This window comes from Hyposmocoma kahamanoa, unplaced genomic scaffold, assembly GCF_003589595.1.
Source record: "Hyposmocoma kahamanoa isolate Upper Pololo Valley unplaced genomic scaffold, ASM358959v1 87, whole genome shotgun sequence".
NCBI lineage: Eukaryota > Metazoa > Arthropoda > Insecta > Lepidoptera > Cosmopterigidae > Hyposmocoma > Hyposmocoma kahamanoa.
In genome coordinates this window covers 12,136,867-12,164,243 of record NW_020654422.1, presented here as the reverse complement: position 1 = coordinate 12,164,243, position 27,377 = coordinate 12,136,867, and the positions used below count along the sequence as shown (strand labels likewise).

The 27,377-nt window shown below is 34.2% G+C and overlaps 2 protein-coding genes across 2 annotated transcripts in view; both read left to right on the top strand.

Moving 5' to 3' along the window:
- The window catches only part of LOC113235038 (TWiK family of potassium channels protein 9), a 31,767-nt gene extending 4,597 nt beyond the window's left edge, over window positions 1–27,170 (top strand). The window contains exons 3-8 of the mRNA XM_026470568.1: window positions 10,864–11,016; window positions 11,128–11,254; window positions 11,488–11,646; window positions 11,979–12,179; window positions 14,245–14,465; window positions 25,565–27,170. Of these exons, the coding sequence (XP_026326353.1) occupies window positions 10,864–11,016; window positions 11,128–11,254; window positions 11,488–11,646; window positions 11,979–12,179; window positions 14,245–14,465; window positions 25,565–25,729 (1,026 nt within the window). The 3' untranslated portion in view covers window positions 25,730–27,170. The remainder of the gene's footprint in view (window positions 1–10,863; window positions 11,017–11,127; window positions 11,255–11,487; window positions 11,647–11,978; window positions 12,180–14,244; window positions 14,466–25,564) is intronic.
- LOC113235039 (cAMP-dependent protein kinase catalytic subunit-like) lies at window positions 6,270–7,427 on the top strand. The gene has a single exon (XM_026470569.1). It carries the CDS (start codon window positions 6,343–6,345, stop codon window positions 7,309–7,311), a length of 969 nt encoding a protein of 322 aa, XP_026326354.1. The 5' UTR covers window positions 6,270–6,342; the 3' UTR covers window positions 7,312–7,427.
- Window positions 27,171–27,377: the final 207 nt, after the last annotated feature.

Here is a 27,377-nt window from a genome sequence, read left to right as displayed (position 1 = left end):
ACTAGAACAGGTTCGGGCAGCTCATTATTTGCGAAATGTATGAAAAATTTCAAACACCATGGCAAACCCGGTTGCGGGATTACTCCAATCTATATACGATACGGCTAAGTATATTATGCTTATGTTTCCATATTTGGATTTTAAGTGGATTTCGACGTTTTGTGTACTTATGGATATATCTTGCAACATTTACATAAGTTTTATATATATATATATAAGTTATAGTTTATGGTTATATATAGAGGATGGAAAATTGGTTTCCTTAATCTAAGATGTTTTAAGATCACATAGAACTGACATATATGGCGCTATTATCGATTCCGTAGTATGTTCTCAGATTTCTAGCGAAAATGTTATTAACGTAGTGATAATGATATGGTTTTTTATTATAATAACAGTTGTTTTCATTTCTATTCGTATTGGAGAGTTGTTTAAATACTTTAACATTTAAATGCAGGTTTTAAAACTGAATTTAGGCTATGGAAAATACGCGTTACACAAGTCAAGTTCATCTAGATAATTTGCATTATTTAGATTTGAGCAAAGAGCAGTTTCAAATAAAGTTTAATAATAATCGATGCCTAATAGAAAAACGCTCAGAAGATTACGATCGAATCCAAGTCATTGGAAGTGGAGCGTTTGGAGAAGTGTATCTTGCAAGAGATAAAAGCGCTTGTACTTACCACGCCTTGAAAGTTGTTGAAAAAAGTATAGCAGTTGAAAGGAAACACGTTAATCAGTTAATAACGGAGAAGAGAATCTTACAAAGTATTGAACATCCTTTTTTAATATCATTAGAAGCAGCTTTCAAAGACAATGTTTACTTATACTTTGTTTTATCTTTTATTAACGGAGGGGAACTGTTTACATACATTCATAAGTTTGGTGGCCTTTCTGAAAGTTTGGGAAAATTTTATGCGGCACAAATTGTTCTTGCACTAGAATATTTGCATCATTGTTGTGTAATCCACAGAGACATAAAACCGGAAAATGTTTTGATCAATTGGAATGGTTACTTACTATTGTGTGACTTTGGGTTTTGTAAGCTTATAAAGAATAGAACTTGGTCTCTTTGTGGTACACCAGAATATCTTGCACCAGAAATTATTCAGTCGGTGGGTTACGGTTTTGCAGTAGATTGGTGGGCTTTGGGTGTATTAATTTTTGAAATGTGTTCAGGGTTTCCTCCGTTTATGGCTTCAAATCCAAATAGACTTTATGAGAAAATCGTACAAGGAAATTATAAATTTCCGGAAACCTTAAGTGGTGATTTGAAAAATTTGCTTAAAGGTTTCCTACAATTAGACCCAAATAAGAGGTTGGGTTCATTGGCAACAGGTGCATATGACATAAAAAGTCATACGTGGTTCAGGGATATCGACTGGCTATTGTTACTACAGCAAAAAGTGGTGGCACCCTATACCCCGATTTGTGCTTCTCCCGGTGACACGAGCAACTTTCCGGATATTGAACAGCACACTTTAAAAAAAGCGTCAACATGTCTTTACGAAGATGAATTTCTAGACTTTTAAATTGCGACGACAAATATTATGAACAAGGTGTTCAAAGAGTTTAATGGTGTTAGTCTTGAATACTTCAAGCAAAGTATATAATGATTTTGATGGTATTTGCCCACCCTCGCTGTATTTGTGCAGTGTGGTTTTTTTATTACATTTTTCTATACAGTTAGACTAAATCATATTTTTTTAATAAGTTTACAGGGTTTTGTGTAGTATTAAAAAGTATTAAAATATATATATTTTTATCTTTTCTTAGTCTAATTATTGTAGTAGATTAAAGTTATCCTATGATGGCAATTTCTATGGTTTTTTCGCCTAAGACAAATGTATATAGAATCAGTAGAGCTCCTTGTGAAAGAGTTTGTCCAGGAAAGTACTGAAGTACTGCTACCTTAGCTATTTGTGCCGTATAATGTAAGCATCACTGTGTTCCGGTTTTAAAGGTTTAAGGGTGCTGATGAAATTACAGGCACATGGGACTTGACTTACGTCTCAGGGTAACCGGCGCAGTGCCCTCAGACCTTTGCGATCTAAAGATCTACATAAATGTCACAAACCACCAGATGCACAACTTGCTCGACCCGTCACTTGGTCATCATCATCAACCCGTTCATACGTCCTACTGCTAGGTACGGGTTTCCTCTCAGGCTACGAATTTGGCCATAGTCCGCCACGCTGCCTGACCCAATGCGGGTTGGTTACTCCATACGTTTTGTAAGGATTGTGAACTTTCTCTGATGCGCAGGTTTCATCTCGATGTTTTCTTTCACCGAAAAGCTCATGGTAAGTTTCAAATTCAATTTCGAACATAAATTACGAGTAATTCAGAGGCCTGGATTCGAAACCACGGCCTCTGCTTGAGAGGTAGAAGGTCAAACCATTAGGCTACCACAGCTTCTTGAAATATATTTTGCCGATGCAGATACAGGTAAGTGGTCAAAGTAAAGTAATGTATACGAAACCGAACATGATGATCAAACACTCAAAGTTGATCGTGTAAAATTATTTTAAGATTTGGACGTACATACTGCATGACAGATCTGCAAACATAGTCCCAAGTGATTAATTATTATATATTTATTTATAATTTCTTAATACGAATTTCTTTTAAGTTTGAGTACATCACAATTCGAAAAGAAGGACGGCGAAAGCTGCCCGAATAACGACGAAGAGCTATTCATGGGCTTTGCTATTATAATTTTGCGTTTTAGTTTATGCCTATTTATCAAAATATTTTTAGAAATGGGGAATAATAAAATTGTAAAAACATTGTATTTTAGAATAGATGCAAGAACACAACGCAATTGATTCAGTTCGACGATAGATAGGTAACGTTCTTGTACGTACATTTCATTTTAAGCTTGATTGAATGTTTACCTGCCTGAAGTATTGGTTATTTTATAGTACATACATAAAAGCTATAAAATACTTAATGAAATAATCAACAAACAGTAATGACATAGAGTAAAAAATAAAACACAATGTGACAAAAATATTTAGGCAATATTTAAATGAGATAATGAAGTTGCAAAGGAACGTTACGACAAGAGACCTCTTGCCAATGTCAATGTCACTTTGATATTGAAAATAGTGTAATCACGTGTGGGTTATTTCTGCCATTTGGGCAGATTTAATTTTTATTCATTTTTATTCCTGCAGGCACCAGTCAGCCTTTCAAAGAGAATTTCAATTTTGAATCTTAGTTATTTGTATAGAGACAAAAAATTTACCACACTGTTCGAATAATCACTTGTTATAGTTTTAGTATTAATAATGTAATAAATAAAAATCTTTTGTACTGATATTTCAATATATTCAGGTTTAAAGAAAAAAAATTACACTTTTTCCCTGTGGTCAGCCTCTAAAATCCAATAAACGGCCCGTGTACCCTGTACTCAGCCTTAACACTTATCAGTAATAATGAGATCAAAATCAACAATAATTATATGTGATAATCAATAACATAATATTTGTACTTAGTTCTTACTCCGTATAGCTAAACCTACTCATGATAAAAATTGGTATACATCCATCTTAGCAAAAAAAGTACTTATCAAATTATAGTTTACAAGTAAAGTACTTATCAAATTGCTTTCATTGATTATAAATCAATCACTTTAATAGCATATATGTTCACATAGTTCTTTTTCAAATGTATATGTAATCATCCTTAGCACTACTAAGCAGCAGTGCTAATATCATCATATTAGAAACATGATGAAATTATGAAATACCATCGTATTTAATAATTTCATTTCAAAAACATGATGAAATTATTAAATACGATGGTATTTCATAATTTCATCATGTTTCTGTCGTTTATTATGGAGATTTTTTTGTTCCTAGTTCTCATTGGTGGTTTTCTTAGAACAAAATCTTTCGTTACAGTATGTTTATTCGTACTAGAGGAGGGTGCTGGTAATGAAGCAACATTTTCTTTGTTAGAGATATGGATACTCTGAACAGATATTTTGAACTTGCGATTTCTTGGCGCACCGTCTTTTATTTGAATTGCTGCCGGTAATGCTAGTGAGAACAAAGGTCTTGTTAGACAAATCTGAAGAATCTTTCAAGAAATCTATTTTTCTGTTCTTGGTACTTCTTTTACTGACCGTACTGGTTTCTTTTTGCCTTCGTTTGTTAGCAGCTTTTTCTATTTTTTCTAGCTTTTACGTTTCCCGTTTTAATTTTCTGTCCAGGATATCTGCTTTCCCCTTTTCTTTTTCTTCTTCTTTTTTTTTCAAAATGTCGCCAGTCTTTGGAAGAAATGGCTCCAATTCGATTCAGGATTAAAAAGTCTTTCGAGTCGTGAAAGCACTTCCTTATTTCTTCTTTATTCTTCAGCAACTACCGCTCTCCCATTAGACGTACGTTCTGCCGATCGTATAGATAACGATTTATTTTTTCGAAAAAAAAAACATTTCAGCCATTTCTTGCCTGGTCTATTGTTAGTGAAAGGTTTGGGTCTTCCATAGGTGTGCTTGCACCATATTTAATAAGTTATCAGCACATGTATTAACGAGTTTTGTTTTTGCTCCTCTTACTCTCTCTCCGACCTCTTACCGCAATAATCCCGTAATGTATTAACCAATGAGGAATCAAAGTTTAATTTTATCAACTTGCGATTTGTTAATTCAAAAAAGACCAGTATTTATAAGCAATTAAAGACGCAAAAGGCTGACTATAGGATCCTGCCGGCCACTGGTGCTCTTACCCTATATCCATAAACTGACCTATGATGAAACGGAGAACATAAGTTTTATACAGTAGTTTTTTCTCTTTTAACCACCACGCACTCCCACACACATTCAATCATTTCCATTCTACTCACAGGGAGGTCACTACTCACATGTCTAATTATAAGTACATTGTAAGTAACTGTTAATTTAAACTCAAAATTCCAAGGCTTACTTTAAAAGACAATGTTTTTTAAATCAGTCACATGTTCTTTTTTTTCTTATTTCTCTTGATTTTTCGCGGTAAGCATTTTAGCCACTTATAAAGTGTTTTGACTAACTTGTTTTTAAAACGGGGAAACTTTTATAATATCATGGAATGTAATTGGAAACGGGATTTGAAAGTTGGAGAAAAAGTGAAAAAGGGATCAGGCGAGGAATTATGAGATGTAAATAAATATGGTATAAATATAGAATAAATATTATATTATTATTACAGCTGTTAAATTTTTGTATTATTTTCTAAAATAAATTTATATAAATAAGTATGTATAGAAGAGTTATTGGACAACAACAAAAGGTAGATGGAAGTCGGAAGAGGCACATTGGATTGAATAAGATTCTGGATAAGAGAAGAACGAACAAATTTTGGGTAATTTAAAAAAATGTGATTTAAATCGCCAACTTCACTGTTCTTGTATTCACGGAAAAGCGCTGATGTGTGAAATACAGATAATTAATTATGTAATTCAGACACAGATATCTTGCCTTAAATGCAACATTGCATGCTTAACACTCTCAATATCAAATTTGTCTGTAAGTTTATGAAATAAAGAAAATTTATGATTTTTTTTCATCCTCTAAGTATTTTAGGGCTAGAGTCCTTAGACTTTTTTCCATCCTCTAAGCTCTCGTCTCTCCCAAGGCCTAAAAGAGAATTTATTTTTTCAGCCATTCGTTTCAGCCATGTACGTTATTAAGTATTTCGAATTATTCTTGAAACGGGGAAACCTAGTAATGAAATTTGGAAACAGTATTGGGACAGTGGGGAAAGAGAGAAAAAGGGATCACGCGAGGATCTATGAGATGTAAATAAACGTTTAGTATAAATTTTAATATAGAATAAATATTATTATTGCGACAGCCAGAGCTCTTTTATATTAAAAAGAAACAAAACCTTGACTTTTTTAAAGTGGCGAATTGGTATCGAATAAAAACATTCAAAAAGTTTCTTTAGCATTGTTTTTTAAATACGATAACGGCATTTAAAGATACCCCCAATAATCTTATCTACTTTTTATTATCTACGTTTTTTCAAGATGTCAAAGTGACAGGAAAACACAAAACTTTGTAGAGTACGTATCTTATAATTTTAAATATATAAATCACTCGAATCAGACAAAGCTTATTAGCGATGTTAACGATGACGTATATTGTCGAGTTCGTAATTTTGATATTATATTAAATTATTATTTTTTGGAGTATGAATGAAAGAATAAAAATCATTGCTGTCGTTATTGGCAAAGTTACCATTGCCTTTATTCATGTTTCACCAAACATCGGCAGACCGAGCATTCAATTACTCTTACGAGATACAACGGGACCACGTGCGAAAGTTGGATAAACTAAAGGAGGAATTCTTAGCGATGTACTCAAACCCTGTTATTACTACTAAAAATGCAGAAGATTACGAAATACTGAAAACTTTGGGAAAAGGCGGGTGTTCAACAATTTTTCTAGCTCGAGATAAAATAACCTTTGAAATACTTACAATAAAAGCAATAGAGAAAGAAGAAATAGTTGAAAAGAAACATATCAAACAGATATTGTTTGAAAAAAAGATTTTGCAAAGTGTTAATTTTCCATTTATTACCACTATGACAGCAGGTTTTACAGATAATGTGTATGTGTATTTTGTAATACCCTTTGAATCTGGGGGTGAACTTTTTACTTTAATTCGAAAGTCAAGGTCACTATCAGAAACGCTGGCAAAATTTTATGCAGGACAAGTGGTTTTAGGTGTAGAATATCTTCATCATTGTTCTGTAATTCACAGGGATATAAAGCCAGAAAACATCTTCATAAGTAGAGAAGGTTACTTAAAATTAGGTGATTTTGGATTCAGCAAGATAATTGAATCTAGAACATGGACTTTGTGTGGAACTCCAGAATATTTAGCTCCAGAAATAATTCTATCAAAAGGCTATTCGTTCGCCATAGATTGGTGGGCAACGGGAGTTCTCATTTATGAAATGACTTGTGGTTATACACCATTTTATTCAAGTAGTAAAGAAAAACAATATGATAGAATTATAAGTGGTTCATACAAAATACCGGATGAAGTGAATCCGGCATGTAAAGCATTGATAAGGAGTTTATTGGTTGTAGACCCAACGAAACGATATGGATCTCTCAAAGATGGAGTATATGACATAAAAAATGCCAAATGGTTTAGTGATATAGACTGGTCTGCGTTACTTAATAGAAAAATCCAACCACCTTTTGTCCCAGAAGTACAAAATGAGGGAGACGCTGAGAATTTTCCGGAATGCGAAGACGTGAGGTTAAAAAAGCGTTCAATGTGTCTTTATGAAAATGAATTTGCAGAGTTTTAGCTGAAATTTTGTGTACGTAGGAGATAACTGTGTAGGTATTTAGGTTAATTACATTTGTTTCTTCTATTAAGTATTTTTAGTATTATTATACAATATTTTATACAAATAAAATATACAACACCTGATCAATAATTTAATTCCGAAATTGTCCTTGTTATAAAACTATAATACCTTCGTATCGAGTCCGATCTCGCGCGATACTTAAAAACTTTTCAAGAACAAGAATTTTCAGTCAGTTATTTTTATTATTTAACTTTTATTTACAACTGTGTGCATTTTTAATAACTATTGCTGAGGTGAATTAAATTTTAGCTGAAATTTTGGACAGCAGAGTTAAGTAAATAATTGCTTTGACCGAACGTTGGAATGTAAACAGTGATACGTCGATTCTCCGAAAGAAAATAATCGTTTATTTTCATCTGTTCATAGTAACATTTTGAGAAAATATAGTTATACATGAAATAAATATATATTAGTGACTAAACTTAATATTAAAAGTGTTATTTATTCGAAGAAAAATTTAATTAAAAAAAAATCATCTGCCGCATGACTCAGTAACGGTGACTGCTTGCATATACCACTTAAGGCGTTAACGCAAGCGCCTTAAGATTTACTATTGCTTGCGCACGCTCACAGCTCATTAGTGATGTAGTCATTGCTAAGCGCGCCATACACTACGCATTTATAGAAGCGCCACTTCGTCGTACGGTGCTTTGTGTCTCTGACCTCTGACAGAATTTATGTTGACAATAAAAAATGTTAAAAGCGATTCTGAGTTGTTGTAATATGAAGATTAGTAAAGAGGAGGGTTTTATTAATGGTAATATATGTAAAAAAATGTTTCATTGCGCTTGCATTTCACTTAATAATAATCTGCCTACTGCTGAATCGCGTGATATGTGGAACTGCCCTGAATGTGTATCTAAATAAACAAGGTCTAAGAAAAACGATAATACACCTATACGCAATGTTAGTAGCAACAAAGGTAACAAAAGACCAGCTCTAAAGTGTCCATCTGTTGGCAGTTCACGGGCGTCCTTATCTCGTGATGATAGTAGAGAAATTTTGGAGGTTATGTCAAAGACATAGACGATAATAGTGTCAAACTGCGCAAAAATATGTCAAGTATTTTAGATGAGCAATTGAAACCCTGAATTTTATAAGCAGCCAAACCAATGAATTTTATTAGCAGCCAATATGAAGACCTGAAAAAGGTTCATGACGTCTCTCAATCAAAAATTACGGAACTTGAGAAACATAATGTTGGATTGAAAACTACTGTGGAGAATCTTAATCTCCGTATTAACCAAATTGAACAACAATCTTGCAAAAGCAATGTGGAACTGCAATGTGGTCCCGAAAACAAGAATGAAAATATAATGAAAATTATTCAGGAGCTTGGGAAGACGATCGGTTGCATACTCAATGACAACGATGTTCTGAATTAACGCGCACGGCGAAGGTGAACCGTGCAAGTACACGGCCTCGATCCAGTGTAGTGCAGCTGGCTTCTGTAAGGTTACGAGATCAACTTTTCGCATCGACAATTCGATTTAACAAGGTAAATCCTCAAAATAAGCTGAACAGTTCACATCTAGGACAGCCTGGCGACTGCATTCCAATATTCATAACAGAACATTTGTCTTCATTCAATAAAACATTACATGCGGTAGACCGACGCGCAGCTAAAGACAAAGGGTACATACAAGTATATATGGATTAGATTAGACGCCGTAAAATTTTCCTTAGAAAAAGCGACGATGCCGAATATGTACTTGTAAAGAATATGGACACGTTAAACGACATCAAGTGATTTAGTTTCTAAGTTTTACTTGTTTGGGTGATTGTATGCTTTGTAATATTTTAGTAAAAGAGCTAAGCCAACGAAATATATATTATCAAAATATACGAGAAGTTCTCGTCGAGAACTAACAATGAAAACACAAAATTTTTATTGTCATGTGCTATGTGACCTATGGTGTCACTGTTCTTACCGAGACAAACCTGTTGAATAGTTCTGTTAGTAGCAGTGAGCTAGTTGATAATAGGTACGTCGTATGTAGAAAGGATAGATCAAGGACTGAATTTTGTTCTAAAAAAGACATGGGTGGAGTTTTAATAGCCGTATCCAAGCTATTTCAATCTAAACGAATGATTAACAGGGAGACTAGTCTGGGAGACATGTGGGTAGTTATTGAATGTCCATTCTTAAAGACTTTCAGTCAAATATCACTATGTGCATGTATCTTCCATCACCTATAAGTAAACGTGTACAAGATTTTTTTTTTAAACTATACCACGGTTATGGAATATTCAACTAACAATTGTATTCTTGGAGACACCAACTAAGTATGGACTGGTGTTTGTTGGAGGTTTTAATAGACAAATTCCGTACTTTGTGCCAATTCTTGATAGATTTCACTCTATTAAATAGATAGAAACAACACAGTAATATACTAAATACCTTTAAGAGAATACTTGATTTGGTGTTAACCAATCTTCCTAAGCATTGTAAGATCTTCTCATAATACATTTAGTATAGTGGATCAGTTTCAGCCTCCTTATGATATTGTTATCCCTTTAACGGATGTGATAATGCTCTCATGCAGAATTGAGTCCGGGAAACTTAACTTTTGGAAGGCAGATTATAGAAAAATCTGAAAAGAGCTAATGAAGTGCGGCTGGACTGTTCTGTTCGATAATGTTAATTATGTGAATGTTATGTTACATGTTTTCTATGATAAAGTCCGCACTATTATAAATACATTCGTACCTAAAAAAGGTTAGGAATAAATCATATCCGCCGTGGTTTGATCATAGATTATACCATATAACCATATTGTTATTTGTCAAAACTGTAAATGTTAATTTTGTAAATTTTAGTTAAACAGTTATATTTTAGTGCATGTTGTTTACCTTTAAGTGTTTGTGGCAATTACATCACCTGTAAAGGCATGATAAGATATAATAAGTAATATTGTACATAAACGTTCTTAAACGTAATAAACAAATACCTTTACGTAGCGGATTAAATGTGGAAATTTTTATTTCGTGTACATATTAAGTTACTGATATTCCAAATGTCTAAAATAACATTCGTTAATATCAATGAAAATTATAATTTAATCTGTACGATAAGTACAATCAACAGCACTTTGCTAGAACTTTCGCATCAAGTTACTATTAGCTAAAACAACTTTTTAGTCTATAAAACTACAAGGAATAAACTTTTACATCGATTAATTAATTAATTTAGTATCCTATGTAAGTTTTCCCTAAATTAATTATGTTAAATTAAATGAAACTGTGCTTTTCGGATCTAAATCGAAATAAACAGAAGGAAAATCTAAATTAAAATAAGACATAACTGGTTGATGACTACCACCTTAGTCGGCCGTGATCATGGGACCTGTAAAGAGCCCGAAACGTTGGTTTGTTTGAGAAAAAACAAAATACGCGATTTAGATTTAGATCCGAAAAACTAGTTTAATTTGTTATGTGTAAACAGTCGCGAAAACCTAAGATTTCGATGTTAATTATGTTATTTCACAGGTGTTTCGTGCCTTGGAATATCCAGCTGAAATGGCGAAGAAGGAATTCCACAAGGAGCGTCTAATAGAGGAACGATGGAATTTGATAAATTTAGTATCAGACAACAACTTGAACTTCACACAGTGGCTTCAACAGTTGGAGTATTACGAAAAGGTACATTTTAAGTTTTAGCTGTAGATAAATTAAATCTGCTTTGTATTAAATTTAATAAATTGAAGTGCTTACAATGTTTAAATTAACAGTATCCAATCTATTTTTATACAGGTACTGGCAGATGCAACGTCTAATGGTATATCACCAGAGGTAGCAAGAAACGCTAGCACATCGGTGGAAGAAAAATGGAGCATTCTGCAAGCAGTTTTCTTTTCATCTACAGTGCTCACCACTATAGGTGTGTAAGAACATGTAAGCATACATCACATTTTAAGGCTACAATGATGCAAAATCAGTAGTAATTTTAAACTTTATGGTAACGGTAAACTTTTTTTATATCCCTACGATTGCACTGATAATAGACGCAGCGACGCTGTAACGTTGGTAGTCACGAACTAAGTAGACTTTGCGTAAGTAAATTCATCTAATAAGGCTAATTACTACGTTTTCCCTAATGAATCATATTTTCAGGTTACGGGAACATAGTCCCTGAAACTTTTTGGGGACGACTGTTTTGTATCGTATACGCTTTGGTTGGCATCCCGTTAACGCTTACGGTCATCGCCGATTTGGGTAGAGTCTTTGCCACTGTCGTTTCGGTGACCGCCAAGCATCTACCTGAAATGCCCAGTAAGTTCAATATTTTTATATTATTAAGGAGCACGCACACTTCATACTAGCTGTTCTATTATAATATATGGTCGCCGTGTGTACATGTATTCAATCGAAATAGAAAGATTTAATTTTATAAACTGTAGGTATTCGACGCAATATCTTATGTAATTTGGGCATTCGACGACAAAGTCGCGGGTACGATTTCCGCTACTCTGGTAGACATACATATATGGTACCGAAAATTCCCTAGTTTGAGACCAGTTAATTTGGTGTGGTTGTCTGCCACATTATTATTATTACTCTTCTGTACGCGATTTCAAGACTAGTAATCAGTAACATTGTTTCAGAATGTTGCAGCAGAGTTGCAGAAGCAAATCCAACAAGTCAAAGATCCTTATACGCTTTGTGGGCAGTGGGCTTTTTGTTTGTATACCTTGCTGCCGGAGCTGGTCTCTTCAAGATGTGGGAAAATGATTGGACTTTCTACGATGGATTCTACTTTTGCTTCATCACTATGACCACTATTGGATTTGGTGACCTTGTACCAAGTAATAAATTTCAATACCTTACATTAAAATATTTTTAGCTTTGTAACTAAAAGTAAGTTTGGGAAATTTTGTTTTGAAATGTTAGCTGTTTGTATAATAATAACCAACACAGCAAACCCTAATACATATATATAATTGCAAAGCAATGAGATCAATATTCACTATTGGAGTCATATCTCTGGTCGCTGACTTGACATTTCTCGTCAGTTGTCAATACGAACCAGTATTCTGCCAGTACACAGACATTATATCTAGATAGACGCCGTAAGTGTACGCATTTCTCGTGCCCAAAGTAAGTGAAATTCACTTACTTGCCGCTGCTACACTTGAGAACGCGCTCGACAGTTATCGTAGATACACCAGACAAAACCGCGAAAAATGCATAATTGTGCCATTACAAAGTGCAAAAGCACCATAACTGTGGTAAACGGGTAAACAGGGACGTTTCCTTCCACGGACAAGTGATTTTATAATCAGAAGATGAATAATTTATTTTAAAAACATTTTTTTTGGTTTTGTATGAATTTCGAGAAAACAAATGTGCAACAGAGCATATGCCTCACGATTTGTAATGCATTGCGGCTTTTACTTAGTGCGAGATATTGGTGATCCTATGATAATACGTCATGAATAGCGAACGAACGCACTTTTGTATAATGCATTCAGTTTCGTGGTACGGCCGCTTGTACATTTCTTTGGCCAAATTTAACATGTAGTGATGTATATATTAGGCAACACTGTTCTCGATTCTGATCGATTTTGAAAACAAAGGGATGAAAATTATTATGACCTTAGCAATATTATAAAAATATTCTATAACTCTTTTGTTATAACGTTCAGTAACGTTTGGTTTTTTTTTCAGTTTTGTGGTATCTATTGTCAGTAGTATCTGTAATTTCGACAATTTTTGCAACACGTTGCCTCGAATGTCCGAATATAGTGAGCAAATAATTACATGCATCGCCGCATGCGTATGCATATGTAGTACGAGTACCTAATGCAAAAAAATATATACTGCAAAGAATTAACAGTGCGCTGTCTTTACAAAAACCTGGAGTTGGTCAAACGTATGAGTTCGTTGCTATCGAGGACAAACGTGGTCTAGTTTATCCCACCTGAGATGCTACAGATATGCAGAGTAGCAGAATTAGAAATCCGAGAAATATTAAATAATTCACAAAAATTTCACACGAGGCCGTTATTAAGTAAAGCTCTTCTGATTAATAAGAGTTTACCATATTTTGTCAGCAGTAATATTTTCATTCGTCTTGCCATTCATCAATTTGATCAATTACCAACAGGAAATCATCTAGTAAAAATAATTAAGGCAGTCGCAAGATCGTATATTGACGTGCGTTTTCATTATTTAAGTTAATCGATAAGATCTTCTATTACAAAAAGATGTTATATAATAAGCTCATTTTATTGGAAGGACAATAATTTTAATTTTTGAAGTCGATTAAAAATTAACGTTTTAATTTTTTTTAAGTAATCAACATTTTTTTAAAACAATAAAATAAATAATCTTATTCTAGTATTTTTCTATTATATTAATATTACGACTACTTATAATCAACAAATACTTGAACAAAAATTTAGAATCGATTAATTGAATGGAATACGCGTGTTTACGCGGATTCTGTTCAATCAATCGATTTAGAGCGACCGGAACAAGGTTTCGTGCACTACATAGTTCTTGTGACGTCATAATGGGTACAAAAACTGTGGCACGCTTCGTTTTCATACAAATTGCTGTACTTGCGGCGTCCATCTAGATATATGTCTGTGTGCCAATATTATACATTGTTTGTCGGGTCAGGGGTGTAGGCACATGAGTAAAGAAAGGGCAGTGTAGGCTCACGCCTAATTATTTATCGGCAATGGACATTTAAATACATATATCGTGTTAACCGTAATGTGTGCCCCAGGAATTTTATTTTACCTACGTTTTGTAAATGACGATTGGATAATGTGCGAAAATCGGTACGGGATACATTTTTTGTATCATTAATTGTAAGTTTAACTTAGAATAAAAATGCACGATATAACGAATATTTTTTTCCAGAGAAACCCAAATATATGTTGCTATGCACGCTCTACATCCTTATTGGATTGGCGTTAACATCAACAATCATTGAGCTTGTGCGGCGGCAATACGCAAGATCTTGGCAGCAACTTCGAGCACTCTCAGGTCCCTTGGCTGAGACCCTGAAGAGACTGGGAGACGCTGGACGGGGGGTCGATGTGTCTGCTTTGCACAATGATCTTCGAAAAGTGCTAACAGTGGTACGTATGCTTTTACTTTTATATTTTGAATGTGTATTGTCTTAAATTTACTGAGATAGCTGAAATCGCAGTCTTGGTACCAAAATCAAAATAATCTTTATTTCATAGGTAAGCATATTACACTTGAAATCGTCACATAGGTAAAACTCTACCGTTCATTCATAAGACAAATTCCCCTGAGAAGAATGAGCAAGAAGCTCTAGGGGTTGCTCCTTGTAAATAAACATTTGCACATATTTATAATTAACATAATATATGTTTATATATTTTTTCAAATCATTCAAACATAGGATCTATGGTGTTTGAAAAAATCCTACCTTCAAGAGCTAAAAGGGTTACTACCACGGATTTTCGTCATCCAAGAACGCAGAAGTTGTATAATAACCTTTAGTATAAAGTTTTTGTTTCACTATAGTTTTAAACCTCGTGAATGGCAGATTTTGTATATGAACCGGAATCTTGTTAAAGTCCTGCTGTTGTCAGCAGTGTTCTTTAAATGAATTTGTGACTTGTACCGGTGTAGTAAGGTCACACCTGTACAATGACTATTTTTTTATAAGTGCGTATTTGACCTTCATCGTGACCTCGACGGAGCATGCACACACAAACAATGTCTATTCACTCTCGCCATCAAAAGGCCTAACTTATACCGTTCAGGGTATAAGTCTGCAAGCAAGGAATTCCACTTCACAGCCGTTCGCCATTTAAATGTGGAACCGTAAAGCTTCGTGCGAATTTTGCCTACGTCTAGTCCCTGGATAATGGAAAAAGGAAGGCGGAATTCAAACTTGCAATTTAGTTGCACACTAGCGGATTATTTTACGGTGGTATTCAAGACAGGCTTCGCGTCTACTAAATCATAAGCCCCTTGATATGCTTTTTAACTGAATCCAAGTTGGCTAATTGGTATTTAGCAGAGCCACTCCATGACTTATAGCAGGACTCCATCCCATACACGACTGGTTTTGTGCTTGTTACAATTGAAACAACTAACCTGCTATCAAGGAGAGTGGTTTAAAGATTCTACGAATGAAATTAGTCGGTAACATTCTATTCTATAAAATTTCACTTATAAGTAATTTGTTTCATATAGTTCGTAATATTTTTATGATTTTCATGTGACACAAGCACTTTTGACCCATTATCACATGTATTTTCATTGTACCATACATGGGGACGAATTATTAGTATTTGATTTAAGATTTCTAAAATATCGTAATTTAAAAGGATGAGGATAGGAAAGGAGGACATTTGACTTTCAAAAGCATTTAGTTTTGACAAAACTTTTAACAGCTGGTAAAATATTGAGCCAATAAAAATACGTGGAACTGTAGTCTAGTTTATTCAAGTAACATTTTATTACTTCTGAACTTGTCTCATCTGTTGCATTACCCTGTAATTTAAGGTACCTAATAAAAATTTATTCTGCTATTAATCAAAATAGGCACGTAAGTGGTCACAAAAATTACAATTATTCTCATTGCTATTTCGGAACAAAGCCAACGTGTGTGGATAAAGCTTAGTCATTCCAGACTAAATGGCGACACATTAATGGGCTATTTAACTATTAAAACGGTAATCGTGTAATCATTCTACGTCCAAACATGTCAGAAGTGATATTAATTGAAAACTTGCTGCTGTATATATTGACAAACATAGATGTTTTAACCATTTTGGAGTGGTGCCAAAAGAAATTACTGCTATATGAAAATTAAATTATCTTGGAAACTTTTAGATGTCTTTTGCATGTATTGAAATGTCCTTTGCATTCTGTTCAAATTAGATTTCTTGTTGAAATCGGTGGGAGAACGATTGCTTATCAATTGAGATAAACACGTTCGTATACCTTTAATTTCTAAAGGTGTCTACAGATTTGCATTTATTTTTGACGATCGTTATTGTCACTCAATATGATGTGTTTTGACCATCAATAGGTGCCTACAGACTTGCTCGGTTTTTGACCATCGTTATTGGCGCTCGATGTGCTGTTTTGATGATGAATACCATCAATCAGCTAACAGATCTGCTCCATTTTATCGATTGTTACTGCCGCCTGATAGCGATCGATAAATATAATTTATTGTTAGATTTATTTCATTATCGAACAAATTTGTAAGTAGGCGCCTACGCCTAATTCCCATTCTAGTGTTGATTGACAAAAAACGCGCTGTTGATCGTTTGTTGCTCACATCTGTTCGTTGTGTTCGATCACACGCATCTACCGTCAAAAATTTGAGTAAACCTGTAGGCACCTTAAGTTATGTACGTATATTTGCTTAGTAATAATAGATCTCAATAACAGTGAAGAACTATAATATGATTAAACCTGTACGTCAAAGAAAGCTCGCAGCCCTTGGGAAAAGTGTGAAGTTCCGAACCTGTACTGGGTCAGCGTGGCGCCTTTAGCCTAAATAAATCCTCTCCTTAGAAGGGACTACTGTTTGGCATATTACTGGCATATTTGACGAGTCCAAGCAGTGGGATTTATAATGGGTTGACGACGACGAGGATATGTTCTTAAATATTTCTAACCGCGAAAATAATCCTAAATTTATTTTGTAGTGCTCGAATTGTTGTAATTGTAAATCAAATTACTCAACTGTCAAAGCTAGCCATTATAACTTCATCAAAAGTTCCAATAATGAAATGAGCCTCTGTAAGTTTAGTACAGTGGCAAAAGCACCAGATGACGGAACATCAGTAGAGTTTGTTGACAGAGTCTTAAAGACAGGCGTAAACAGTCTCGAGATCTGAGACTATGATTGATGCGTTGTTTATGAAAGGCTGTCCTGTTTCTTATATGGGATAAAATAAAGGAAGTAGGTAATTAAATTCACATATTAACTCCTCTCTCTTTTCCTTACCCCAGATTATTGATGGCTTTCGAATATTAGAAAAGCTTAGATCCAAAAGTATGCACTTATGCTTTGTTTAAGATTCGCACTGGTAATAAAATGAAAGATTGATTCGTGCAACATTTTGCGTAATCAGAATCAATGTTCATACATTTTTTGATTATAAGAAACATGAGTATAAGAGTACTAAGATTTATAAAGATTACTTATATTGTTATGCTTCAACAAAATGTTACAGCTGAAATATTGCTAATATACTATATCTACCACTATATATAGTATACTATATCTACTATGTGGTATATATATATCTATATTGTGTATTGCTGTGCTTAATTTCTTATTTGTTGTACAATACGTTGGGGTAATAAATTATTTTGGGTTCATTCGCTCCCGAATTTATTTATTTGTGTGAAGGGATGTGGACGTGTATTCATTTGTTCTTCAACTACAACATTTACCTCTTACCATTTACCTACAACATTTGGTTTTAAATCCTTTTCGGGGTCTATATTACAATTGGTTCGAGTAGCAGATCATTTGTTTTTGATATTTTAAAATACTTACTTAACTTTAAAATGCTTACCACCCGTGAGATTGTTCATGTAAAATTTTTCATGATTACTTGTTGACGTGCTTTTCAAAAAACGGAGATTTGGCGTTTTTCTTATTAAACTAAATATTTTAAATTAGCTTTAAATTACTAAATTAATACAATTTTATGGTTTATAGTTCATTTATTAACTTATAACAAAATTCAAAAGTTTTCTTCATTTTTCTGTTCGTGTGTTCTACTTAAACAATTGCAACACTAAATTAATTTCATTAATCTAATTTTATCCGAACTTGTTCTCCAGTCTTGGGTTTAAATAATGTTGTATCGTTATTTATTTGCCAGTGGCGTCGATGCCTACGATATTCGGTTTTCCATTAATTATCCTTTGTGTTGATACCTGTCTATGCATCATATAAATTTAAACGTGAGGCGCACTATAAGTTTCGGCAATGAATAAGAAAAAAATACTATAAATGGTCAGAAATGAATTTATTGTTTCTTAAAATATTCTCCATTAGCGTTAATGCATTTTTTTCATACGAATGAACCAATTTTAAAAACATTTATGCCACTCCTCCGTGACAATCTCTGAAACATATTTTTCATACTCTTCGATAGCCTCTTCAGGTGATGAAAATCGTCGACCGCGTAACTGGTTCTTAATTTTTGGAAATAAATAAAAGTCACAAGGTGCCAGGTCGGGAGTGTACGCGGGATGGCTCATGAGTTCAACGTTGTTCACCTTCAAAAATTCATTTGTCTGTCTGGCCGTGTGAGAACTGGCGTTTATGGTTATTTTTACAGAGTTTGTCAATAACTTCCGGCAAACAAACGGTTGTGTACCAATCACTATTCACGGTACAATGATTCTCCAAAGCAAAAGTAGCCCCGTATCCAGTTATATAAAAAAAGAAGCAATCATCCGCTTAGAGGCACTTTGCACGCACGCCACTTTGGTTGGTTTCGGCTCATCTCGAAAGACTCATACGCTCGGTTGCCGCTTTGTTTTGGGATTGTAACTATAAATCGATGTTTCGTCACCTGTTACTATGTTCCACACCAAATTTGACGCCCCTTCATTGAATCTGGTAAGTATGGCATTGCACCAAGTGACGCGATCCGTTTTTTGAGCCTCAGTCATATTGTGTGGGATCCATCGAGAGTACAGCTTTGTTACACCCAAATGTTTGTGTATTATTGATTATATGTGACTTATGCCTATGCCTAAAGATGCCCGAATGTTAAGATATGTCACATGCCTGTCTGTTTTGATTATACGGCGCATAGCATCAATGTTTTTGTTGTTCACAGCAGTGGACGGGCGACCATCACGAAATTCGTCACTGAGATTCATACGACCGCGTTTGAATTCTGCAAACCAACTATAAATAGTCGTCTTGCATTGTACTTCATCGCCAATAGCAGATTGAAGCCGAGCGAAGCTCCACTGAGCTGTTAAATCAGTGCCTCCAGTGAAAAAGGGAATAACTCAAAATTGACAATTTTCAGGAGCAAAAAAACCATTAATTTATTGATTATTGGTTGATCACATTTATTATTAGTACTTTTTATGGTTTCTAGTTTTAGATATAGCTAAGCTTTCGTTTAATGGGTATTGGTTTAGGCGTTCAGTCATATTTTCTATATATTTTTTACGTTTTTTTCGAGTTGCGTCCTTGTTTATGAATGCTTAACGGTAATAATAACACGACTTATGTTAACAAACTTTAAGACGTAATTCAACTTATTCCCTTAACTGCGACTGTTCTATAGCTATAAAAATACTAATGATATTAACCACATAGATAAAAGAAGAATAAAACGACAAGTTTTCTGTTGTGAACTATTAACCAATAGCAAACACCGTATAGTCGCGGGAATGACCAATCGTGTCCAGTGGATTAAACGGAAAGTTCAGTTATACCCTTATGTAGACTGTGGAATAATGCAATAGTCGCTTTTAGTCCTATTATTTTCCTAGTCATTATGGAACAATACGAAAACTGTCTTTATGTAAAAATATATCTGTACTTAGTCGTTAAACTTGCATGTATTTTTTGAGTTCAGACCACTTGTACCTTTAGACTCGTAAATAATGCCCGATAACCCTTTTGATTATGCCCTTTAAAAACAGTGAGTTATGCCCTTAGTGCAATAAGAAAACCGACGTTAGAAGACTTCTAGAGAGATTTCGATGTCGATGTAATCGATCATGCTGAAGCCAATGGTGCAATAAAAACAAAAGGGCATAAGTCGTCTTATTCCGTTTTTCACTGGAGGCGCTGAAATTACACTTAGCAGTTAAGTTAAGTTAAGTTCCGCTGAGCAGTTAAATTACACTTGAAAGTCGTAGGAAATCATATTACGAAAATTTTCACGAGTTAAATCCATGGTGATGTAGACAACCAATTACTAAAATGACGCCACAATGTAAAAACAAGTGACAGTCAGATGAAACAAACTGTGTTCTACAGCCAAACAGTTCCATTTTCAAATGTTGCAATTACTTTTTAAATATTGTTTATGTAAGTGGCCAGTTCTGGAAACTTATAGTGCGCCCTGTGTATTCACTCCTCTGTTGTTAGCCGATCTCATACTGGCTTCATCGAATTTTTATTGTCAATGGTTCACAAAGTTTAATGAAGGGAGTAATTCTATTTTTTATAAAACCAAGTTTCTAAGTGAGGCGACACACGAGACAGAAAATATGCGCTGGTTCTGAAAAACCGGTGACAATTGATATTTTTATATTTGTGTGCAACTGGTATTCTTAAAAAGTATTTCTTTACCAGAATCAGCTATAACATCGCCTTAGCTTAGCAAGAAATTCCCTGCATGGTGTGTTGTTACCACAGACATATATCTAGAAAGACGCCGCAAGTATACGTACCTACTTCGCGTGTTCAAAGTAAGTGAAATTCACTTAGTTGCCGCTGCTACACTTCAGAACGCGCTCGACCGTTATCATACACCAGTCGAAAACGCGAAAAATGCATAATTGTGCCATTATAAACTGCAAAAACATCATAACTGTGGGTAAACGAGTAAACAGGGACGTTTCCTTCCACGGGCAAGTGATTTTGTAATCAGAAGATGCATAATTTATAAAAAATGAAATTATTTTTCCGGATTTACATCGCGTATATTTGTTTTTTCCAACAAACCGACGTTTTGGGCCCTTTACAGGTGCCATGGTCACGGATGACTTGTAGTCTGTAGACAGGTTGCCTCGAATATCCGAATATAGCGAGCAAATAATTACATACATCGCCGGATGTGTAGTACGAGTAATACAAAAAATATATAATGCAAAGAATTAACAGTGCGTCTTTACAAAAACCTGGAGTTAGTCATACGTATGAGTCCGTTGCTTTTGAGGACGAAGGTGGTCTAGTTTATCCCACCTAAGATGCTATCCAAATATGCAGAGTAGCAGAATTAGAAATCCGAGAAATAATAAGCAAATCACAAAAATTTCACACGAGGCCGTCATTAAGTAAACCTCTTCTGATTAATAAGATTTCACCATATTTTGTCAGCAGTAACATTTTCACCATTCATCAATTTGATCAATAACCAACAAAAAACCATCTAGTAAATTAATTCAGGCAGTCGCAAGTTCATATAGTGACGTGCGTTTTCATTATTTAAGTTAATCGATAAGATCTATTACAAAAAGATGTTATATAATAAGCTCATTATATTGACAGGACAATAATTTTAATTTTTGAAGTCGATTAAAAATTAACGTTTTAATTTTTTTAAGTAATCAACATTTAAAAACATAAAGTACTTAACCATTGACCTACCAACAAATGGACGTCGGGTCTAATACAAAAACCACGAAAAAAATGTCCGAAGTTAACCTATACAAACGTAGTGACATGTAACAAAATATGAAAAAGTAAAACCATTAATTTAAATTGTAACGTCATTGCAGTATTGCCTAATTTTGCTTGTAACAATTTAAGGGCCCAAAAACACCATATTCAGCTTCTACTGGAAGTTTAACAAAATGCACCATATTTAGCTTCGACTGAAAATTACTTGAACACAAGTGTAATGGAGTAGCCTTTATCGTAAATATTAATTAATTTTTACATATATTATTATGTTGAATTTTGTACAAATTCACTTAAAGAAATAATAAAGTATTGGGCAGAGACATACATCCAAATATTACTACAAATGTGCAAATAAGCGTGTACTATAAGAAATGTACCGATATTCCAACTAAACGTATACTCAAATATCCGTAATTCCGAAAACCGATTTATAATAAAACTGTTACGCTTTCGAGTAATTGATGCTTTTCACAAAGACAAAATCAGCTTTTGTTTTGTAATCTTCCTAAAAAAATACATTTGACATTTCGGGCAAATGTATATTCAGACTTCTGATAGGCAATCCCAAGCCATAAAACGAGTACAACAATATTTTGTTAGTTATTACTAACGTTTAATAAAAAAAATCATTAAAATCAAAGCGACTCTATAGTTTCTTTGTTCTTATATTATAAATATTTCAATCGTTTGTGGTTCGAACAATTGAAAATGACCCAAGAAGTTTATAAAAGCTTCTTGAAATTGACGTAATGGGTCTCTTTCCATCTTTTACGCATGCAAAGTGTAGAAAAAGGACAGTTAGCTATTTGATTATTTTGTGTGCTTTTGTAATTTATATTTACGATTCATTTATATATAAATTAAATACTATAAAACTGTAAAAAAAATCCTTGTAAATGAGAACTGTGATAACACAATATATTTGTTTAGTGAAAATATGATACAAAATCCTATTTTTACACTTTACTGCAGTGATTTTTACAAGTTATTATTATATGATACTGCATGATTGACAACCGCGCTGTTAGTCGAACAAACGAAGACTGTTGCGCGATTGACGCTCTGTATGTGATTTTAACGCCCTATAGGTGCGGACACTTTTTAGTGCGAACCCGATGTCCATTTATTGGTAGGTCAATGTACTTAACTATCTATTCTAGTATTTTTCTACTACATTAATATTACGGCTACTTGTAATCAACAAATACTTGAACAAAAAATATTCTATTTCAAATCGATTAATTGAATACACGTAACCACGCGTTCTCTGTTCAATCAATCGATTTAGAGCGAGCAGAAGGAGATTTCCATCACTAAATAGGTCTTGTGACGATGACGTCACAAGAAGTAAGCTAAGGTCGCGCTCGGAGAGGTCAAATAACGTTGCCCGCTGTGTGCAGTCGTGCGGAACCGAATGCTGGGATTGTACAAGGATTGTAATGATTGGATTGTAAAAGACTTGTCTGAGTGCTTGCACTGTCGGCGATGCACTCAGCGGTAATCGCGTAACCTCAAGCGAATGACGGAGCTTCGCCGTTACTGCGTCCCGGTTTTAAAAGGTAGGGATCTTAGTGTAATTACTGTTACTTTTATTATATGAAACTTGTTAACTTATGTTTCAGGGGGACACATTTTTTGTACCCACTATGAAGTGGGTACAAAAAATGTGGCACGCTTGATTTCCATACAAATAGTTGTGCTTGCGGCGTCTATTTCGATATATTTCTGTAGTTGTTGCGCTGATAACAACATCATTGTAAAGAGGCGTCGGGTCATACCTTAATTTTAAACAAAAACATCCTATCTGGATTCTGGGAGAGTACTTTCCACACAGACATATATCATAATTAGACATAATTAGATGCCGCAAGTGTACCTACTTCGCGGGCCCCAGTGTATGCTATAACCACTGAGTTGCCGCTGTTACGCGTCAGAACGCGTCCTCCCGTTATCGTAGACGAATAATCATCAGTCGAAAACGTGCAAAGTGGTTTTCATACAGATCGCGGTACTTGCGGCGTCTATTTAGTTATATGTTTGTGACTTCTCACCAATGGCTATTATTTTAAGTAAACCTGGGCTCATATGGGCAGCAATGTTATGTTAGCTTGCATGAATCTGATCGAGGCCACGAATGATCAATGTCGTAACAGTCACCCTTTTAGTTTTAGTACCTAATAAAATTCGCTGAACGACTCTATAATGTTTGCTATAATCCCTAATGCTTTTCGTATCGCGGTAAAATTGTGTGTGACCGGCTCTCAATTGAATAATCTAGAACAGTACCTTTAGTGATAAGTAGGTCGAAAACATCTCTGTGATTACACTCTGGATATTTTGATCGATGACGAAGTTCATTGAGTTTTATCCCTCTAGTCTGTTTTATGATCCACATGATGTATGTTAGCATATATTTTCGAAGTTTCCAATATAAAAGATTATTCGATAGTCATAAAATTTCGAGTCAGTATTTAAGTGCGTCATAGTTTGTACGACCTTCACATAGGAAATCTTCCCGAGTATTACGTGTAAATGTTGTATGAAATTATTGCGGTCTATTTCCAGCCATTCGGATAGTTGTAAAATGAGGATACCAAACGTAAACAATATGGGATTTGCGGTAATATAAAAATATCTGCATTGGGACATGACTTTACCTAAAGAATGTCGTGCATTGTAAATTCGATTTTACTATGCTGATTTTCTTTTATGCCGAGGTATTTCAACGCGGCCTACAATTTAGGAAGTAAGGTGTGGGTGACCGGCCCTCGCGTCCCGCAACCCGCGCGCTTAAAATTCATATGAATAAAATAAGAACAGGCAGCAACGATATCTATGTGCTGGCGGAGAAAATTTGAATGTGTTTTTCAAATTTTGTGATAAATGTGAATTTAATAATTACAAGATTTCAGTTCAAAGATAAAATTTACCAGGTTCTCAGTAGTACCTAAAGATCTCCACATAAAAATTAAATGCAAACTTAGATATTTGGTTCTCATATAATTCGTTTTAGGGAAGACCGCTAGTTAATAGTAAATAATGGTTTAGGTCCATTTCATACAGCAAAACAATTTTTCCCGCTTCTTCTCCGGTGACTCGTTTTAATGTGCTCATGCTAATTATTTTGGTCTTTCATTATAATTTTTTTAATTCCTTGTTAAAATACAAAACAAAATCATTGTTCCGAAATTGCGTGATCGTAATAGTGACACAATAAAATTTCCGTGTGGTAAACTGCTATCAGTAAAAGTTGGATACGAAAATGATAAACTGCCAAACACCTTGTATTTTATTGCTTCGAATTAGGAATATTTCTAACAACAGTGCGCCTTGCTATTTTATTTTTAAGCAATTAAACACTCTTGCCGTTTCACGAAACAACGATTTATAAAGTTGGGTCATTTGTTGTTTCGAAACTTAAGGAAGCGTTGGATTAAGATTGATTGAAATCATTCTTATTACAACATTAATTCCATCTATAGACTTTGTCTTTTATTTGCTCCGTGATTAACGGACATTTTTATTTTAATTGCATTTTTGTATTACAAATTGAGTAAAATAAGGTTTTTCATTTATTTAAGCAGGACAAAGCATATATATAACACTAAAACTGGCTTGTCTCCAAAGAACCCACTTGGGCTGGGACGTAAATTTCTCGCTTACAGCAAGATGAAAAAAAAGTTTATTCCACTTTGCTATGATTCGTTTGTAGTACACAACTAAAGAGTATTTTGGTATCTACCTTAAAATAAACATAAAATTAATCATGATTTATTCAAATTATCCCTCTGTATGTAGTATTAGACTTACCGAAGTGTAAACTATGTTTTGTGTTTGTCGCAGGTAACTATGCCTCGTTTAAGTGGTGGAAAGGATGGCCTAAGCGAGAAACGACGACTGGAATGGGAGGCGGCTGTTGAAGCTGTCATCAGAGACATCACTACTCCTGCACCTACGCAGCAGAAACCACCTATTGTTCAAATTGTTATCTATGAGTCTTCGGTGTAGAAAAAAGTCTAGCTGAAGACTGATGATATAAAAATCTCGTGGAATTATGTCAATGTGATAGAAAGAAAAAGCACTAAAAAATGTCAATCATCAAAAAAAAATCGTGTGGTTCTCGGAGCGTCCAATGATTTTTGAAATCAGGACCATTAAGTTCACTGCTCCAATTTTCGATGTAAAGTCCGTTACAGTTTGAACATTTTCTTAGTACGTTCTCACAAGCTTCAATACGTCTCACTTTTCTATTTCTTACGATTGTTAAATGCGACAATTGGCTGCGTTTCAATTGTACGAAGCACGATTGGCGCCCTTTCCTGCGTGACTTTTGGACTTTATCGTCTCTCGCCCGAAAGTTCAAGGTCGAAGCTTGAATTTCTGCTGTAACGTTTCTGCTGAAGCACTGCCTATTTGAATCTTTGTATTAGAAAGCAGCGATGGAAGTGAAAGTGTTGGTATGTGGAATGCGATAAAAAAATTGTGGTCTTTGAACTGTATGTGACATTGTAAATGCGATATGAAATATATTGGTTACTATCAATGACACCCCAGTTGTCAATCTGGCAGAAATAAAAATAGATGAAAATATTGTTATATCATTTATTTTCTATTATATATTAGTCCAAAAAGGACAACCGTATTTGCAGATCTATTAAATTATAATTATAAATTAAAGCGCCTCGTCAATGGCTAACATGTTCGCTAAATTTGTGGTGGACATTTTTGGTTTAGGTAAGGGACGTGTATTCCGTAGATAGGGCAGCTCCTTTCCTTTATAAAAATAAAGGAAAGGAGCGGCCCTTAGAGGATGGAAAAAATTTCCATCCTCTAAGATAAACCTATTGTTATCTCATTAATTTTCTATTATATATTAGTTCAAAAAGGACAACCGTATTTGCAGATCTATTGAATTATAATTTAAATTAAAGCGCCCCATCAATGGCTAATATGTTGGCTAATGTATAGCCCTGCAAAATTAGAGTCACGGAAACTAGAACGTTATTAGAAAAAGCATGTGATAATTCCTTTATATTATCATCATAAAGAGTGCGAGCTGTATCAAGCGATCAGTGAACGTGTGAGGTGTGAAAGGTATTTAATAATTATTTGTATATTATGTAGATGAGCAACGTGCGTAGGAATTGTTGATTCTGTGTTAATACTCTTGCCATATCTAAAAGCACTTACCTTTTCTTGGAAATTATAGAACAAAATCTATGTTTTGATCTATAATTTCAATGACCATCATTCTTCTTTATATAAAATAAATATATCGTATATTTACATTTTAAATAAGGAAATTGATTTTGTGTTCAACTTGAATACTATTTATAATACCTTAATTAACATTGTGACACATATGTATATGAATATTGAGTTCTGTCTTTTTTATTTACACAGTACCTGGTTCTGTTATTTTAGAAGGTTATCAATAAACGATATTACAACGAGATTTTTAAATAGCGTTTTATTTCTACGTGGTACACGTTCTTACGGTTATGATTTAAATTGATTTAAAACCTACAATAATATAATATAACAAATAACTTTGTAATTAAAGAGGGATTATAACAGCCGTTTAGTATTGGATTAGGCTCGGTCTCAGAAGAGGATTTGCTTATATTACGCTGAGCAAGCTGATTTTCGATAAGAA

Excerpts from the sequence above, each read along its gene's own strand:
- LOC113235039 (XM_026470569.1), top strand. The coding sequence starts at position 6,343 with ATGTACTCAAACCCTGTTATTACTACTAAAAATGCAGAAGATTACGAA.